The sequence below is a fragment of the Phyllobates terribilis genome, unplaced genomic scaffold, assembly GCF_046119375.1.
Source record: "Phyllobates terribilis strain yellow unplaced genomic scaffold, ASM4611937v1 Scaffold_7__3_contigs__length_470593459, whole genome shotgun sequence".
In the NCBI taxonomy this organism is placed as follows: domain Eukaryota; kingdom Metazoa; phylum Chordata; class Amphibia; order Anura; family Dendrobatidae; genus Phyllobates; species Phyllobates terribilis.
The window spans coordinates 368,543,696-368,561,066 of record NW_027362767.1 but is presented as its reverse complement, the minus strand read 5'-3'; the positions used below and the strand labels follow the sequence as shown (position 1 = coordinate 368,561,066).

General features: G+C 43.2%; 1 protein-coding gene across 1 annotated transcript in view; it reads right to left on the bottom strand.

The window, feature by feature from the left end:
• Positions 1 to 10,247: 10,247 nt before the first annotated feature.
• Positions 10,248 to 17,371, bottom strand: part of LOC141154851 (interleukin-13 receptor subunit alpha-2-like) — a 56,973-nt gene continuing 49,849 nt past the window's right edge. The window contains exon 10 of the mRNA XM_073641355.1: positions 10,248 to 10,688. Coding sequence (XP_073497456.1) covers positions 10,610 to 10,688 — 79 coding nt within the window. The 3' untranslated portion in view covers positions 10,248 to 10,609. The remainder of the gene's footprint in view (positions 10,689 to 17,371) is intronic.

Here is a 17,371-nt window from a genome sequence, read left to right as displayed (position 1 = left end):
AAGTGGGATCTCCAACCTCGTCATCATCACCCTGTGTGTTCTCACACCTGTCGTCCTCAGAGCCAACCTCTTCCTGCCCTGACCGAAAACTCAAGTTGTCGCTCCAAACAGGTATTTGAGTCTCATCATCGTCTTCATCATTGTCTCCACCAACAGGAGTTACAGTTTGGGAACGAGGGTCTACATTATGCTCAGAACCTTCTTCGTCTGGTCCTGGATCGGACTCATAAAGATTCTGGGCATCAGTGCAGATCATTTCCTCGTCTGGATTAACAGAAGCTCTGGAGCAGACCTCCGTTTCACAGGCTATAGTATGAGTAAACAGCTTTGCAGACTCAACCATTAGTGTTACCCCATACTCAGACGGGCAGCTGGAGACTTGGGAGATGTGAGGAAGCAAGTGCAATTGGGGTGACACCTCGGAGGACTGGAATATTTGTGATGTTGAAGTTGAGGTGGAGGAGAGCCCACTTGAAGGAGCACTTGATATCCGTTGAAGCACCTGCTGTTTTTGTGCCTCATCTGGAATTTGTAGCAATGGGCGTGTCCGTAAGAAAGGGATCGTATCACATTGTCCACGAAAAGAAGTAGACATCTTAGTTTGGCTGGAAGATGGTCTTTCTTCTGCAGATGTTACTATTGCTTTAACACCTACTCCACGGACACAACCTTTTTTTCCCTTCCCAACACGCCTATTCCCCTTTCCACCAGCAGCAGGCCTTTTGCCACTCATTTTGGTGGTTAACTAATTGACAACTCTGTAGTTTGCACAAAAACGATGGATGGACACCGAGCAGAGCTGAGTGGCCAAACTGTGGTACTAGCCCAAAAGGATTGGCTGGGTTAGAAGCAGTAAAAAAAAATTATTACATACACAGGTGGTGGAGCTTGGTATAGATGGCCTAATAGAATGAGTACCACACACTGCTATATGCCCAAAATTAATTTCCGGGCTAGATGCAGCTAAAAATTATTATTAATTTCAAAGCTGGTGGAGCTTGGTATAGATGGCCTAATACAATGAGTACCACACACTGCTACTATGCCCAAAATTATTTTCCGGGCTAGATGCAGCTAAAAATTATTATTAATTTTAAAACTGGTGGAGCTTAGTATAGATGGCCTAATAGAATGAGTACCACACACTGCTACAGGCCCGAAATTATTTTCTGGGCTAGATGCAGCTAAAAATTATTATTAATTTCAAAGCTGGTGGAGCTTGGTATAGATGGCCTAATACAATGAGTACCACACACTGCTACTATGCCCAAAATTATTTTCCGGGCTAGATGCAGCTAAAAATTATTATTAATTTCAAAGCTGGTGGAGCTTGGTATAGATGGACTAATACAATGAGTACCACACACTGCTACTAAGCCCAAAATTATTTTCCGGGCTAGATGCAGCTAAAAATTATTATTAATTTCAAAGCTGGTGGAGCTTCTTACAGATGGCCTAATACAATGAGTACCACACACTGCTACTATGCCCAAAATTATTTTCCGGGCTAGATGCAGCTAAAAATTATTATTAATTTCAAAGCTGGTGGAGCTTGGTATAGATGGCCTAATACAATGAGTACCACACACTGCTACTATGCCCAAAATTATTTTCCGGGCTAGATGCAGCTAAAAATTATTATTAATTTCAAAGCTGGTGGAGCTTGGTATAGATGGACTAATACAATGAGTACCACACACTGCTACTAAGCCCAAAATTATTTTCCGGGCTAGATGCAGCTAAAAATTATTATTAATTTCAAAGCTGGTGGAGCTTGGTATAGATGGCCTAATACAATGAGTACCACACACTGCTACTATGCCCAAAATTATTTTCCGGGCTAGATGCAGCTAAAAATTATTATTAATTTCAAAGCTGGTGGAGCTTCTTACAGATGGCCTAATACAATGAGTACCACACACTGCTACTATGCCCAAAATTATTTTCCGGGCTAGATGCAGCTAAAAATTATTATTAATTTCAAAGCTGGTGGAGCTTAGTATAGATGGCCTAATAAAATGAGTACCACACACTGCTACAGGTCCAAAATTATTTTCCGGGCTAGATGCAGCTAAAAATTATTATTAATTTCAAAGCTGGTGGAGCTTGGTATAGATGGCCTAATACAATGAGTACCACACACTGCTACTATGCCCAAAATTATTTTCCGGGCTAGATGCAGCTAAAAATTCTTATTAATTTCAAAGCTGGTGGAGCTTGGTTTAGATGGCCTAATACAATAAGTACCACACACTGCTACTATGCCCAAAATTTTTTTCCGGGCTAGATGCAGCTAAAAATTATTATTAATTTCAAAGCTGGTGGAGCTCAGTATAGATGGCCTAATAGAATGAGTACCACACACTGCTACAGGCCCAAAATTATTTTCCGGGCTAGATGCAGCTAAAAATTATTATTAATTTCAAAGCTGGCGGAGCTTGGTATAGATGGCCTAATACAATGAGTACCACACACTGCTGCCATGCCCAAAAGGTTTTACTTGGCTAGGTGCAGTAAAAAATTCATATTACATACACAGGTGGTGTAGCTTGCAACACAGATAGGCTACTCCACTGACTAACACACACTGCAAGAGGCCCAAAAGGATTTGCTTAGCTAGATTTAGCCAAATGCTGTGAAAAACACTTGCACAGCAATAAAACAGACCTGCCTGGCAAAAAGTCCTAGGATATGCTGTAACCTAGCACTCAAACGGGCTGCAATTACAACTAGTCCCTACTCCCAACCTATCTGTCTATTTAAGAGCAAATTCTCTTGCAATTCACACAGTTAGATAGTATAGCACCCAGAGCTGCAGTGGTGCCGTCTAACACTCAGCTGCAACAGTGAGAAAATCGTGGCGACGTGGAAAATGGCTGGGTCTTATAGGGCAAGGACATGTGACATACACTGCTAATGACACATGCCCTTGCTTGTATGAAAAAAAGCACTTCGCGTGTGTGCCCTGCTGATAGGCTGACAGACTGCACCTCCCCACTGTAAATGCGGGAAGGAAAAAAAAATGGAGATCTTCATTATTTCTGCAGAGATCCATCCCCTGCCCCTCCCCCCGCCCACTATACACTGAAACTATGTATTAACATTGATTAACAGCATTACTGTGAAAAAATCCAGTTATGATTTTGGTGCACGAACAGTTATCGAACATAACCTCGAACAGCCGAATTTTTCTCAAATTGTTCGTGTTCGCCGAACGGCTCGAACACCGCCCAAAACAGCTCGAATTTGAGATTGGCGAACAGTTCGAGTCGAACACCGCTCATCTCTATTAGTAACTTCTGCTCCCTTCATAGAACATTGAAGTGTGCAACATTCTTTAATAAATATATCCACTTACCTAGACAGTGTTCTTTCTCTGGCAGACACCCTGAACCCTGATCCCATGGACTTCTGGTTAGAAAATTGGACCAGCGAATGAAAACTGGCCCAGTTTTCTATGAACACACTGCCATATCCAACCCCCAGTGTACTGTCAGAGAGGGTATTCTTTGCGGTCGGTGGCTTTGTCACACCCTAGCAGACGAGAATATCCTCCACATGCGTGGAAAACTTTACATTTGTCCTTGTCCTTCATGTCAACTAAACTGTATTGCTGCTGCTGGGGCTGCTATGGCTGACTCTACATTTCAAGAAATCTTATCCCTTTCCATCCTATTCTATACTATGCTGTTGCTGCCACTTCCACCACAGAGCCGCATCAACTGGCTGCCCACTGGGTTATACAGTGCTATACTGTACTGCTGCTGGGGCTGCTAGAGTTGGCCCTGTGCTGCCAGACAACTTCTTGCTTTGCAAAACATATTTTTCTACAATGTTGTTTTCACACTGTTATACATCCTTTATTTATTTATACAGATGCCTTTTCGTAATGCTGGAGAACAGTCAGAAGATTCCCTCAAGCAGTTCCAAAAAATATTTTCAAATATAAAATAAATTACAGTGTACTCATATCTCTCTTTTAGCTCCTACCCATGCTATGTTTTAAATAAAATCCATGAACTTTGTCTAAGGGAAGAGTCAGACAGCCGTGTAACTTGGACAAGGATCGCAACGCAATGCTCAGACTGGCCGTTGGCTCTCCGGACCCCGACAGCTACATAGAAATACATGTTATCACGCTCAGGTCAGGAGAGCCGACGGCCAGTCCGAGCATTGCGTTGCGATCCTCACCTGAGTTATACAGCGATCTGACTCTTCCCTAACATTATGTAAAGTGATACCGAAAAGGCTTAGATAACAGCTGTGAAGAAATTTGACATACTGAGATCTACTGTAGCTGAAAGGGAGTATAAAATAATCTATTGTTTAAATCAGGGTTTTGTGTTAAATATATTTATTAAAAAAAATGGCCCATGTGTTTTTCTCCATAACACAATGTTTATTAAAAAAGAAAAATAGAGAAAACTTGCAAAGTCCATTGATGCTTTTTTAGACTCCACTTGACTGTTAGTCACAATGAGCACAGACTGAGGATGTTTTCCCATGTATTAACTTCCTATGACTTATGTTATAGTAATTTATTGCATGTATGACCTCCTCAAATTTAATTTATTGTTATCATATGTTTGACTAATAATGGTTGTATCAGCCCTGCACAGCAAGATTAGAACATATGCCTGAAAAGTCACCAATAGAAGTATAGCAAAAACACATACTGGCATATTATAGTTTAAGCAAAAAAAAAATTGGCTACTATTGTCCTTGTGGGCTGAATATGTACATGATGACTGTGAATTTTTGATAAATTAAGAAAAATGTTGCATCAAACGTAATGCAGTATGTGTTTTTTCTTTTTGCTGAAGATTTCATTAGGGCCAGTGAGAGCTTCTTTTAGTGAGATTGGACTTTTGCTATTTTGGATCATTTATGGACATATACACACGGATCTGCTTCATAGATAACCTTATTACATATTATATGAATATTATTACACACCAGGAAACAAAGATAATTATTAATCTATGCAAGGAGGTTGTACGCCGGGTTATAGCTTATTTTTTATTGAAAAATACTGCAAATTTAAATTAACAATTATACATTTAGGCAAGAAATTATTTCACTTGGACTTGAAAACTATGTTACATCTATATGTACGTACAATATATATATATATATATATATATATATATATATATACACACACACTGCTCAAAAAAATAAAGGGAACACTTAAACAACAAAATATAACTCCAAGTAAGTCAAACTTCTGTGAAATCAAACTGTCCACTTAGGAAGCAACACTGATTGACAACCAATTTCACATGCTGTTGTGCAAATGGAATAGACAATAGGTGGAAATTATTGGCAATTATCAAGACACCCTCAACAAAAGAGTGGTTCTGCAGGTGGGGACCACAGACCACATCTCAGTACCAATGCTTTCTGGCTGATGTTTTGGTCACTTTTGAATGTTGGTTGTGCTTTCACACTCACACGTCAAGTGAGATGGACTCTACAACCCACAGACGTTGCTCAGGTAGTGCAGCTCATCCAGGATGGCACATCAATGCGACCTGTGGCAAGAAGGTTTGCTGTGTCTGTCAGCATAGTGTCCAGAGGCTGGAGGCACTACCAGGAGACAGGCCAGTACACCAGGAGATGTGGAGGGGGCAACAACCCAGCAGCAGGACTGCTACCTCCACCTTTGTGCAAGGAGGAACAGGAGGAGCACTGCCAGAGCCCTGTAAAATGACCTCCAGCAGGCCACAAATGTGCATGTGTTTGCACAAACGGTTAGAAACCAACTCCATGAGGGTGGTATGAGGACCCGATGTCCACAGATGGGGGTTGTGCTCACAGCCCAACACCATGCAGGACGATTGGCATTTGTCACAGAACACCAGGATTGGCAAAGACGCCACTGGTGCCCTGTGCTTTTCACAGATAAAAGCAGGTTCACACTGAGCACATGTGACAGACATGACAAAGTCTGTAGATGCCGTGGAGAATGATCTGCTGCCTGCAACATCCTTCAGCATGACCGGTTTGGCAGTGGGTCAGTAATGGTGTGGGGTGGCATTTCTTTGGAGGGCCGCACAGCCCTCCATGTGCTCGCCAGAGGTAGCCTGACTGCCATTAGGTACCGAGATGAGATCCTCAGACCCCTTGTGAGACCATATGCTGGTGCGGTTGGCCCTGGGTTCCTCCTAATGCAGGACAATGCCAGACCTCATGTGGCTAGAGTGTGTCAGCAGTTCCTGCAAGATGAAGGCATTGAAGCTATGGACTGGCCCGCCCGTTCCCCAGACCTGAATCCGATTGAGCACATCTGGGACATCATTTCTCGCTCCATCCACCAACATCACGTTGCACCACAGACTGTCCAGGAGTTGGCGGATGCTTTAGTCCAGGTCTGGGAGGAGATCCCACAGGAGACCATCCGCAACCTCATCAGGAGCATGCCCAGGCGTTGTAGGGAGGTCATACAGGCACGTGGAGGCCACACACAATACTGAACCTCATTTTGACTTGTTTTAAGGACATTACATCAAAGTTGGATCAGCCTGTAGTGTGTTTTTCCACTTTAATTTTGGGGGTGACTCCAAATCCAGGCCTCCATTGGTTAATAAATTTGATTTCCATTGATGATTTTTGTGTGATTTTGTTGTCAGCACATTCAACTTTGTACAGAACAAAGTATTCAATGAGAATATTTCATTCATTCAGATCTAGGATGTGTTATTTGAATGTTCCCTTTGTTTTTTTGAGCAGTGTATATACAGTTAGGTCCATACATATTTGGACAGAGACAACATTTTTCTAATTTTGGTTCTAGACATTACCACAATGAATTTTAAACAAAACAATTCAGATGCAGTTGAAGTTCAGACTTTCAGCTTTCATTTGAGGGTATCCACATTAAAATTGGATAAAGGGTTTAGGAGTTTCAACTCCTTAACATGTGCCACCCTGTTTTTAAAGGGACCAAAAGTAATTGGACAATTGACTCCAAGGCTATTTCATGGACACGTGTGGGCAATCCCTTCGCTATGTCATTCTCAATTAAGCAGATAAAAGGCCTGGAGTTGATTTGAGGTGTGGTGCTTGCATTTGGAAGGTTTTGCTGTGACGTAAACATGCGGTCAAAGGAGCTCTCCATGCAGGTGAAACAAGCCATCCTTAAGCTGCAAAAACAGAAAAAACCCATCCGAGAAATTGCTACAATATTAGGAGTGGCAAAATCTACAGCTTGGTACATCCTGAGAAATAAAGAAAGCACTGGTGAACTCATCAATGCAAAAAGAACTGGGCGCCCATGGAAGACAACAGTGGTGGATGATCGCAGAATAATCTCCATGGTGAAGAGAAACCCCTTCACTACAGCCAACCAAGTGAACAACACTCTCCAGGAGTATCAATATCCAAATCTACCATAAAGAGAAGACTGCATGAAAGTAAATACAGAGGGTTCACTGCACGGTGCAAGCCACTCATAAGCATCAAGAATAAAAAGGCTAGACTGGACTTTGCAAAAAAAAACATCTAAAAAAGCCAGCACAGTTCTGTAAGAACATTCTTTGGACAGATGAAACCAAGATCAACCTCTACTAGAATGATGGAAAGAGAAGGCGTGGTACAGCTCATGATCCAAAGCATACCATATCATCTGTAAAACACGGCGGAGGCAGTGTGATGGCTTGGGCATGCATGGCTGCCAGTGGCACTGGGTCACTAGTGTTTATTGATGATGTGACACAGGACAGAAGCAGCCGAATGAATTCTGATGTATTCAGAGCCATACTGTGTGCTCAGATCCAGCCAAATGCAGCCAAACTGATTGGTCGTCGTTTCATACTACAGATGGACAATGACCCAATACATAAAGCCAAAGCAACCCAGGAGTTTGCAAAGAGTGTGCAAAGCAGTCATCAAAGCAAAAGGTGGCTACTTTGAAGAACCTAGAATATAAGACATATTTTCAGTTGTTTCACACTTTTTTGTTAAGTATATAATTCCACATGTGTTAATTCATAGTTTTGATGCCTTCAGTGTGAATGTACAATTTTCATAGTCATGAAAATACTGAATCTTTAAATGAGAAGGTGTGTCCAAACTTTTGGTCTGTACTGTATATATATATAAAATATATATGCACAACGTGCTCACCATAAATTAGTACACCCCAACAGATTTACTAGAAAACCATTAGCTTTTTTTCAGAATCAACATTTCATATGGAATACAAAACTACAAAATACTGTAAAACAAAACATGATTTGTTATTTTGCACACCCAAAAAGGTAATTTTCCTAACAAATTCATTCAAGACCATGTTGCAAAAGTGAGTACACCCCAATGAAACTCTTAGGAGCAAAGCTAAAGTTTAGACTACAAAATACTAATTAACAAGAATTCAGCTACAGATGGGTTCCATTATTCATTAAACAACTGTCCATCAAACAGGTGACCATAAAAGTGCATCACTTAAAGAGAATCCCTTCCCATTTCATGTTGTCAGCAATGGCACCACATGGAAGAGAAATGTCACAAGACATGAGACAAAAATATTTTCTGTACACGAGTGAGGTATAGGCTGCAAGATCAGCAAAACTACACTTACGAGTTAGAATACTGTAGAAAAATTTGTACAAAAATGTAACAAAGATGGAACTGTAACCAGCTCCCATAGAGGTCCAGGCCACAGAAATTAATACCTAAATAGGAGCATCTTCTGATAAGAATTGTTGAAGAAAATAGAGATGCAAGTTCCACTGCAGTGAGGTAAAAAACTAGAAAGCCAAACCAGCATGAGTGTTTCGCATCACACAATAAAGCGTACACTGCAGAGGAATGGTATGCATGGGGTGTCTCTGCTAAAGCCCAAGCACAAAAAGGCTCACCTACAATTTGTCAGGGCCTATGCTGAAAATTATGAAGACTACTAAGACTCTATACTCTGGAGTGATGAGACCAAGATAAATATTTTTGGAACTGGTAGCTTCAAAACTGTATGGTGTCACAAAGATGAGAAAAATGCATTGTGCCTACAGTGAAACCTGGTGGTGGCAGTGTCCTTATGTGGGGCTGTATGAATGCTGCTGGTGTCGAGGAGCTACATTTCATTGATGGTATCATGAATTCACAGATGTACTGCTCTATGTTGAAAGAGAGCATGCTACCATCACTCCGTGCCCTTGGTAGACGTGTACTTTACCAACATAACAATGATCCAAAAGACACATCTAAGGCCATTGTTGCATTTCTGAAGAACAGGATGAAAGTGATTCAGTGGCCAAGTGTCTACTGATCTCAACCCAATTGAACATCCATGAGGAATTTGGAAGAGAGAAGTTGACATCACTTTCCATCCAGCATTCAGGCTCTAAAAGAGCTCTTTCTTAAAGAATGGAAAAACCTAGATTTTGCAATATGTCGCCATCTTGTTCCTTGCATGCCTATAAGACTTAGTACAGACCTTAAAAATCACTGAGGTCATACAAAATACTAGATGCAGTTGTTTCTGATGTGGGGCACATTTATTTTTGCATCAATTAATTTGCGTAAAATTGAAGATGTTATGAACCTTACTTTCATGTTATTGGTTAAAAAAAAAGATTTCTATAAAAACAGTCATGAAAAAATTTGGGAAAGTGTTCTTGTGGTCAGTGAGATATTTTAATTTTCAAAGTAGGTGTACTTATTTATGCTGAGCTATATAATATACATATACATTGTACTTTGCAAAAGTTTCAGGCCAATATGGAAAAATGTAGCAAAGTGTGAACACTTGAATCACCCTCTGCCTTCCAAATATCAATGATGCAGAAATCGGGGCTTTGCAAGGTCCAAATCATCACTTGCGAGATTCCTTGTTCTTTTTTAATGTCCTCAATGCTGAGAAATACAGGCAGATACTTATCCATCAAGCAGTATCATCAGGGAGGCATCTGAGCTCCAAATTTATTCTGCAGTCGGACAACGATCCCAAACATACAGCTAATGCCATTAAGAACGATCTTAAGTGTAAAGAAGAACAATGTGTCCTGGAAGTGATGATGCAACCCCAACAGAGCCCTGATCTCAACATCATCCAGTTTCTGTGGGATCACATAAAGAAACAGAAGCATTTGCCCAAGCCTCATACATAGAAGATCTGTGGTTAGTTCTCCAAGATGTTTGGAACAATCTCCCCGCTTCACTGTGTGCAAGTGTATCTAGAAAAATTCTTGCTTTGATGCTGTTTTGAAAGCAAAGGACGGTCATACCAAACATTGATCAGATTTAGATTTCTATTTTGTTCATTCACTTAGTTTATTTTTATTAATTAACAAAATTCTATTAACATTCTATTTTTGAAAACATTTTTACATTGCAGCATGTTTTCCCCACTTGCCTAAGACTTTAGCACAGTACAGAATATATTTAGATTGCGACTTTACAATTGAACTCGATGACATGAAACATCTGTTAATCCCAACCAATAATGTGTGCTCCTCATTATAAGTGTCTTGTTAAAAAAAAAGTCTCCTGGACACTTATAGAAACCAATTCACATTTTTTTCAGTGCAGTTTAAAAAAATGAAAGGAGTTTTCTCTGTAAGGAACTGCTCTCCTACTCTCAGGATACCCATCAATCAGAAAAGTGAGATCAGCACTTAAGGTTATGTCCGGAATCAATTTCATGCACCAGCTCTTTTGCCTTGCATTGTAATTTCTTGGACCATTGTCTAAAAGAAAAAAATAGATATAAACTTTAGAAATACATTTTGTTTTCAATGTGGTGGCTAAAGGAAACCTGACAGTAGATTCATACAGAGCTATATCACGGGAAGCACGTCTGGCTGCGTTATTTTAGCCATGTATGTTTTACTCAAGTTGAGATATTTTAAAGAAAACATATTTTGAAAAGCTGGTCGAGGACTATAAGTATCGGATGACTAGGCCTAGGGAGGTACCTGATGCTTTCTCATCACCTAGCTCCCGTAGATTGACAGGTCTCTTCCTACATACACACATAGGGATAAACCTGTCAGTTTAATGGTGAGAAGAAGCCACCGGGACCTGCCTTGGACATCCTTTGAGACACATAGCTTCCACATGGCTTTTCAAAGAATGTTTTCTCTAAGGCCGGGGTCACACAAGCCTATAGAATTGGATTGATCACGGTAATGACGCTCTGATCAAACTCTCATCAGAGTTTGATCCATGTGTCAGCTCAGTGTGATCCGATTCTCTCAGATGAGAGAATTGTAGCACAGGTGTGGAGAAGACAGAGAACTTCATTTCTCCATCTTCTCCATTGTGTGAGTCCGCTGAAATCACGGATGTCATCCAAGTGCAGTCCGATGTTTTCCATGCACCCCTAGAATTGAATGGGAGAATGGCTTCCAATTTGCACTGTAATTTGCAGCATGCTGCCATTTTTATGTAAGCGAGCCCTAAAAGTGTAAAAGAATAAAACATACATGGTCGCCATAACACAGCCAGTGATGAATTCATGCCATCAAAAATCACAGGCACCATAAATTTCCTTTCGAGTTCCCTTCAACTACAGCATATAAAATATTATCTCTACTAATATGGTACATAAAGTAGTACATGCACCCAATTACTCGTGACTGCTCCTTCCAAAAGTAGTATTCTCTAATGAGATACCCTCTTAAGGTTTCCACATATGACATCAGGCAAAACCTGAATTCGCCCATTCACACGGGTTTTATTCTGAAATTCGACTTATGGAGAATTTTAAGAAATATGTAAAAAATGAGGGAGAAAAAAAAAGCCTTATACTCACCTTAATGCTTACCTCTTCGGTCACACCTCTTCTGACCATCTGCTGTTCGGGCCTCGAAGGCTTTTCTGATACCCGCCGTTTGTGGTGAACTCTTCAAGCCTCTCACACAGAGCTTGGACTTCCAGTTCTGACGAGGCCTGGGAAGGTTCTGTGCACTTACAATGCACAAGGCTACAATGTTATGATGTCATGACATACACCGTGACCTTGTGTGTGCATGTGCAGAACCGAACCAGCCCTCATCAGGGACAGAAGTTCCGGGTCACTGTGAGATGCTCGAAGATTTCAGCAGGAGCTGCAGGGATTAGAAGATGTGGCGAGTAGTGTTGAGCCACCCCCGTAGTGTTTGAGTTCGGTTCGGTTCGTCGAACACCCGTGTGTTCGCCGAACTGTTCGTCGAACTGTTCGTCGAACACCTTCGAACACCGTTAAAACCAATGGCAGGCAAACAAAAACACATAGAAACACATAGAAAACACCTTCAAAGGTGTCCAAAAGCTGACAAACTGCTCAGAAGACATAACTAACACATGGAAAAGTGACAAGTACATATAGTCATGCGAAAATAAAAGAGGTGGAGGAGTAAAAGGAGGGGGAGACACAGATATAGGCATGTCATGCCCTTCTAAAATCCAAAAAGTGAGAAGCCGACACGGCCAGTCCGCTCCTGCCCGTGCCACCTCCGTGTCGCCGGGTTTGTGCCAGAGCCGCGGTGAACCCTGACGGCCAGCCCCCCTCTCCCAATACTGGTGCCTGTCCGCTGGTGGGTCGAGCGAGCCCCCTTGTGGTGGAGGCAGCTCTAAGCTTTTTAATTTAAATTGTCTCTCTAATTTGAATGAATACACTTTAAATCCATTTACAAGGATCTATTGGAGGGCAAGTCTCATGCCAGCAGCCGCGGTAATTCCAGCTCCAGTAGCGTCCACTAAAGCTGCTGCAGTTAAAAAGCTTTTATAAGGATCGAGCTCGGCTGTCCACCGCAAGGCATCCTACTGCCAGTCCCAGCCCCTATGCCTTGGGGTGCCTCCTGATGCTCTTCACTAAGTATCCCATGGTCCCGAAGCATTTCCTTTGAAAAAATTAAGTGTCTAAACTACAGGTGGTGCAGCTTGCTTAACAGCCGGGATAATCCGCTTACTAGCAGACACTGCTACTAGGCACAAAGTATTTCATGGGCTAGATGCAGTTAAAAATTTGTAATTAGATACTCTCGTTGGATGCTGAGAAAGCATTCCATAGAGTCTCCTGGCACGCCATATATGATTCTCTTAAAAAGCTTGGGGTAGGGGTCTAGGGGACCCTTTTATAGCCAAAATCACGGCCCTGTATCTCAATACGTCACCTAGGCTGAAGATAAATGGAACTGTAGTAACCTGAGGGCTCAGTTGCTAAAGACGTATTGCACCTCACCCAGAGGTGTGATATCTCACTCTCAGGTAAGGATGGAGTGTGGATCAGGACCCGACACCTGCATGCATTACACCACATTGCCGTGGGGCAGGGCGACCAATATGCCCCTGAGATGGGCACGACAGTCCCTGTCCCTGGCTGGAGTGGGGGGAGGGAACACTGAGGAAGGGGAACCCTGTAGTGCAGGAGCAGGGAGGAAGCAGTTCCTGGGTGCATTGAGAAGGGAGTATAAAAGGTGGGCACCATCTTAGTTCAGTGCAGAGAAGTCTGAGCAGAAGTGGCTGGGAGCAGGGGCTCTGCATGAGCTCTGCTCCGGAGGCGGGCCTAGTAACAGAGGCCCAGGCCTGGAAGAGGGAGAAGGAAGGAAGAGGAGCGGAGAAGGCTCCAGGAACGAGGAATGAAGGGATCCCAGGGGTGCGGACGGGCGAGTCGCCACCGCACGCCCGAATCCACCTGCGTGGAGGGGTCAGGCCAAAGGGGGAGACCGGTCCCCGAACTAGTGGAGGCAGGAAACGACCCTCAGCTAGAAACCGGAGGCTCTGACATTTTATGTGGCGCAGCCCCTCGCTACACCCGCTAGGAAGGCACCACATAGGGTCAGGGAAACTGGCGCCAAGTTTACCAAGAGGAGGCCCGAGGCAGCCGGACAGAAGTGTTGGTAAGAAAGGCCAGACAAAGGACACACAAAGGGGGTCCTGTGAAGTGCTCCAAAGTTATCTGGGAGTTGTCTGAGCCCCTCACCTGGTGAGCACAGTACGACGTGGGCAGCCGTTACCTGCAGACGTGGTCTGGATAATAAGAACTGTGAGTAAAGGCCCTGAACTGCATCACTGACTCCGTGTCGTTACTGCTGCTGCCCTGCACCATCACCCCCATCCTCCGCATACACTGCCCTGAGGCTATACTCCTCCCGTGGGGAGTTATGCTACGCTCTGCTGCACCCACAACACCAGCCTCAGTGGTCTGCCCTGTAGCGGCGGTTCACTCTGACCGCAATCCACGGGTGGCGTAGTCGGACATTTAAACATCAAAACCACATAAATAGTTCCGCCACTGGTTTGACCGCCCTGAGCCACGGAACTGGGTCGCCGCCACGAAGACTACAACCACCAGCATCCACCAAAAAGGGTCCGGCTCCGGGTGTCCCAAGGCCCAGGGGGTGCGTCAGAACATTTTCATCACCTTTCACAATCACCAATGGGACAAGGCAGTGATGTCCTCTGTCCCCTCTCTTATACATCCTAGTGACGGAGCACCTGCTCTCATCAATTCGCCATAACCCCAATATTAGGTGGATTGAGGTGGGAGGCACCGAGTACAAGTGCTCTCTATTTGCTGATGATGTCCTAGTATATATCACTCAATCACATATATCCATCCATGCTGTTATGGCTGAAATAGATCACTTTGTTACATGGTAAAATTTTAAAATCAATGCAGCGAAGTCTGAGGCCCTCGATGTCTCCCTCCCCAAATCCATATAGGATTCCATCCAGTCCAACTTTCCCTTTGCCTGGCCCTCACAGGGTATCAAATACTTAGGAATTCCTATTCATAGAGACCTCTCCCATCTATGTTATCTTAATTTTGGGCCCTTTATTGAACAACTCCATACAGACCACGGTTGGCAAGTTAGAACTGTAAGATTCACTACGTGAACCACTGGTGTTTTGTGGAAAAGCACATGTACACTGCGTTCCAAATTATTATACAAAAAGTGTTTAGGAGTGATAAGGGAAGAATTTGTTTGTTTGTCAGTTAAACTCATTGATGGTGATGTGTGTCAGGGCTCTTTATATCACTGTAAGCAATTGCAGACACCTGTGCTAATTAGTTTGGCAGGTGTGTCCAATGAAAGGCAAGACTACTTAAGAAGGCTCTCTCACATTATTAAGCAGCCTACATTTTCTGCCAAAATGGGAAAGAAAAAGGATGTGTCGGCTGCTGAGAAGCAACAAATTGTGGAGTGTTTAGGTCAAGGCATGACTACAATCAACATTGTGCGATGATCAGGATGAAGTGTCTTGGCAATCAAGAAGTATGTAGCTGATTCACAGTACACACGTGTGCGTGCTGATAAGGGCAAATTGAGGACTCTTTCCTACAGGCAATTACGTCAGGTTGAAAGAGCAGCGGCAAAAAAGCCTTGTCATAGCAGCAGACAAGTTTTTGAAGCTGCTTGTGCCTCCAACGTCCCCCGAACAACAAGATGCAGGGTCCTTCAGAGGTTTGCAGCTGTGCATGCGCCATCCTGTCGACCTCCTCTATCCACTTCACACAAGCAGAAACGGCTCCAGTGGGCCAAACATTACATGAAGACTGATTTCAAAACTGTTTTGTTCACGGATGAGTGCCGTGCAGCGCTCGATGGTCCAGATGGATGGAGTGGAGGATGGCTGGTTGATGGACACCCCACGCAAACACGGCTACAGCGCCAACAAGGAGGAGGTGGAGTAATGTTTTGGGCTGGAATCATGGGGAGAGAGATTGTCGGCCCCTTTAGGATCCCTGAAGGCGCTAAAGATGAACTCCATAATGTATGTGGATTTTCTCAAACAGCACTTCCTGCCATGGTTCAAGAAGAAGAACCGTGTATTTCACAGCAAGATCATTTTTCTGCATGATAATGCACCATCTCATGCTGCACATAAAACATCTGCATCTCTGGCTGATATGGGCATAAAAGGGGACAAACTTATGGTGTGACCCCCATGCTCCCCTGACCTCTACCCCATTCAGAACCTTTGGAGCATCATTAAAAGGAGTGTCTATGATGGCGGGAGGCAGTTCACATCTAAGCAACAGCTCTGGGAGGGTATTCTGTCCTCATGCAAAACAATTGAAGCAGAAACCATCCAAAACCTGACAAATTCAATGGACGAGAGAGTTCAGAAGCTCCTTTCGAAGAAGGGGTCCTATGTGAAAATGTAACATCACCTAGAATAAAGTTTTGAGTTGAAAACTGTTTGATTTCAGTTTCTAACAACCTGCTAATGCTTATAATTTCAAAAATGACCATTTTTTTGGTCTTTATTAAAATGAAAAGGTTGATCGAAAAGTTTGGGGGATCTAAGAGTGTGGCAACCCAGTAGTCATGATTACTTCGAATTCTGACAATATGAGGGTCATGCTGCAGGTAGTGCAGCAAGAAGGCACTTATGTGCCTTGCGCATCTCGGAGGCCCAAAATTATTTTCCGGGCTAGATGCAGCTAAAAATTATTTTTAATTTTAAATCTGGTGAAGCTTTAGTATAGATGGCCTAATAGGATCAGTGCTGCACACTGCTACAAAGCCCAAATTATTTTCCAGTCAAGATACAGATAAACATGATTAGTAATTTGAAAGCTTAAAACGGTTGGTAGGGTGATTTTAACCAATCATCAAGCTTTTACTCTCCCCAGGATGACACAGGGGTAGAAAAGTCGTTTCGGATCCATGATTTGTTCATCTTTATGAACGTGAGTCTGTCTACATTATCAGTGGAGAGCCGCGTGCGCTTATCTGTCAGCACACCACCAGCAGCGCTGAACACACGTTCAGACAGAACGCTGGCTGCGGGGCATGACAAGATCTCCAAGGCGTAAGTGGCTAGCTCCGGCCATTTATCCAGATTGGAAGCCCAAAAAGAGCAAGGGTCCAGTGACACAGTCGTGGCTTCAATGTTTACTTGGAGATACTCCTGTACCATCGTCTCTAGGCGTTGACTATGTGTCAGACTTCTTGTCTCCTGTGGCCTTGCAAAGGATGGGCTAAAAAAGTGGTGAAATGATTCCGCAAAATTGATGTTACCAGCAGATACTGTGGTTCTGTCACGGTTTGAGTGCTGAACACTTGACGGTCCCACGGTTGGCAAGTTGGAACTGTGAGATTCACTACGTGCACCACTGGTATTTTGTGGAAAAGCACATGTAAGATTCTGCAACAGTCTCTGCTGATACTCCTGCATGCGTGCATCCCTTTCTATGGCAGGAATAATTTCTGCAAATTTACACTTTTAACAGTGTGGCAACCCAGTAGTCAGGATTATTTCTAATTCTCACAATTCGAGGGTCATGTTGCAGGTAGTGCAGCAAGAAGGCACTCATGTGTGTTGCGCATCCAGGAGCACCAAGTCCCTGTTGTGTTGGTGGCGAGGTAACAATCATGCTTCCTTCCTCTGTCCTCTCCCCCCAACCTCGCACAACAGAAATGTGATCAAGGTCTCC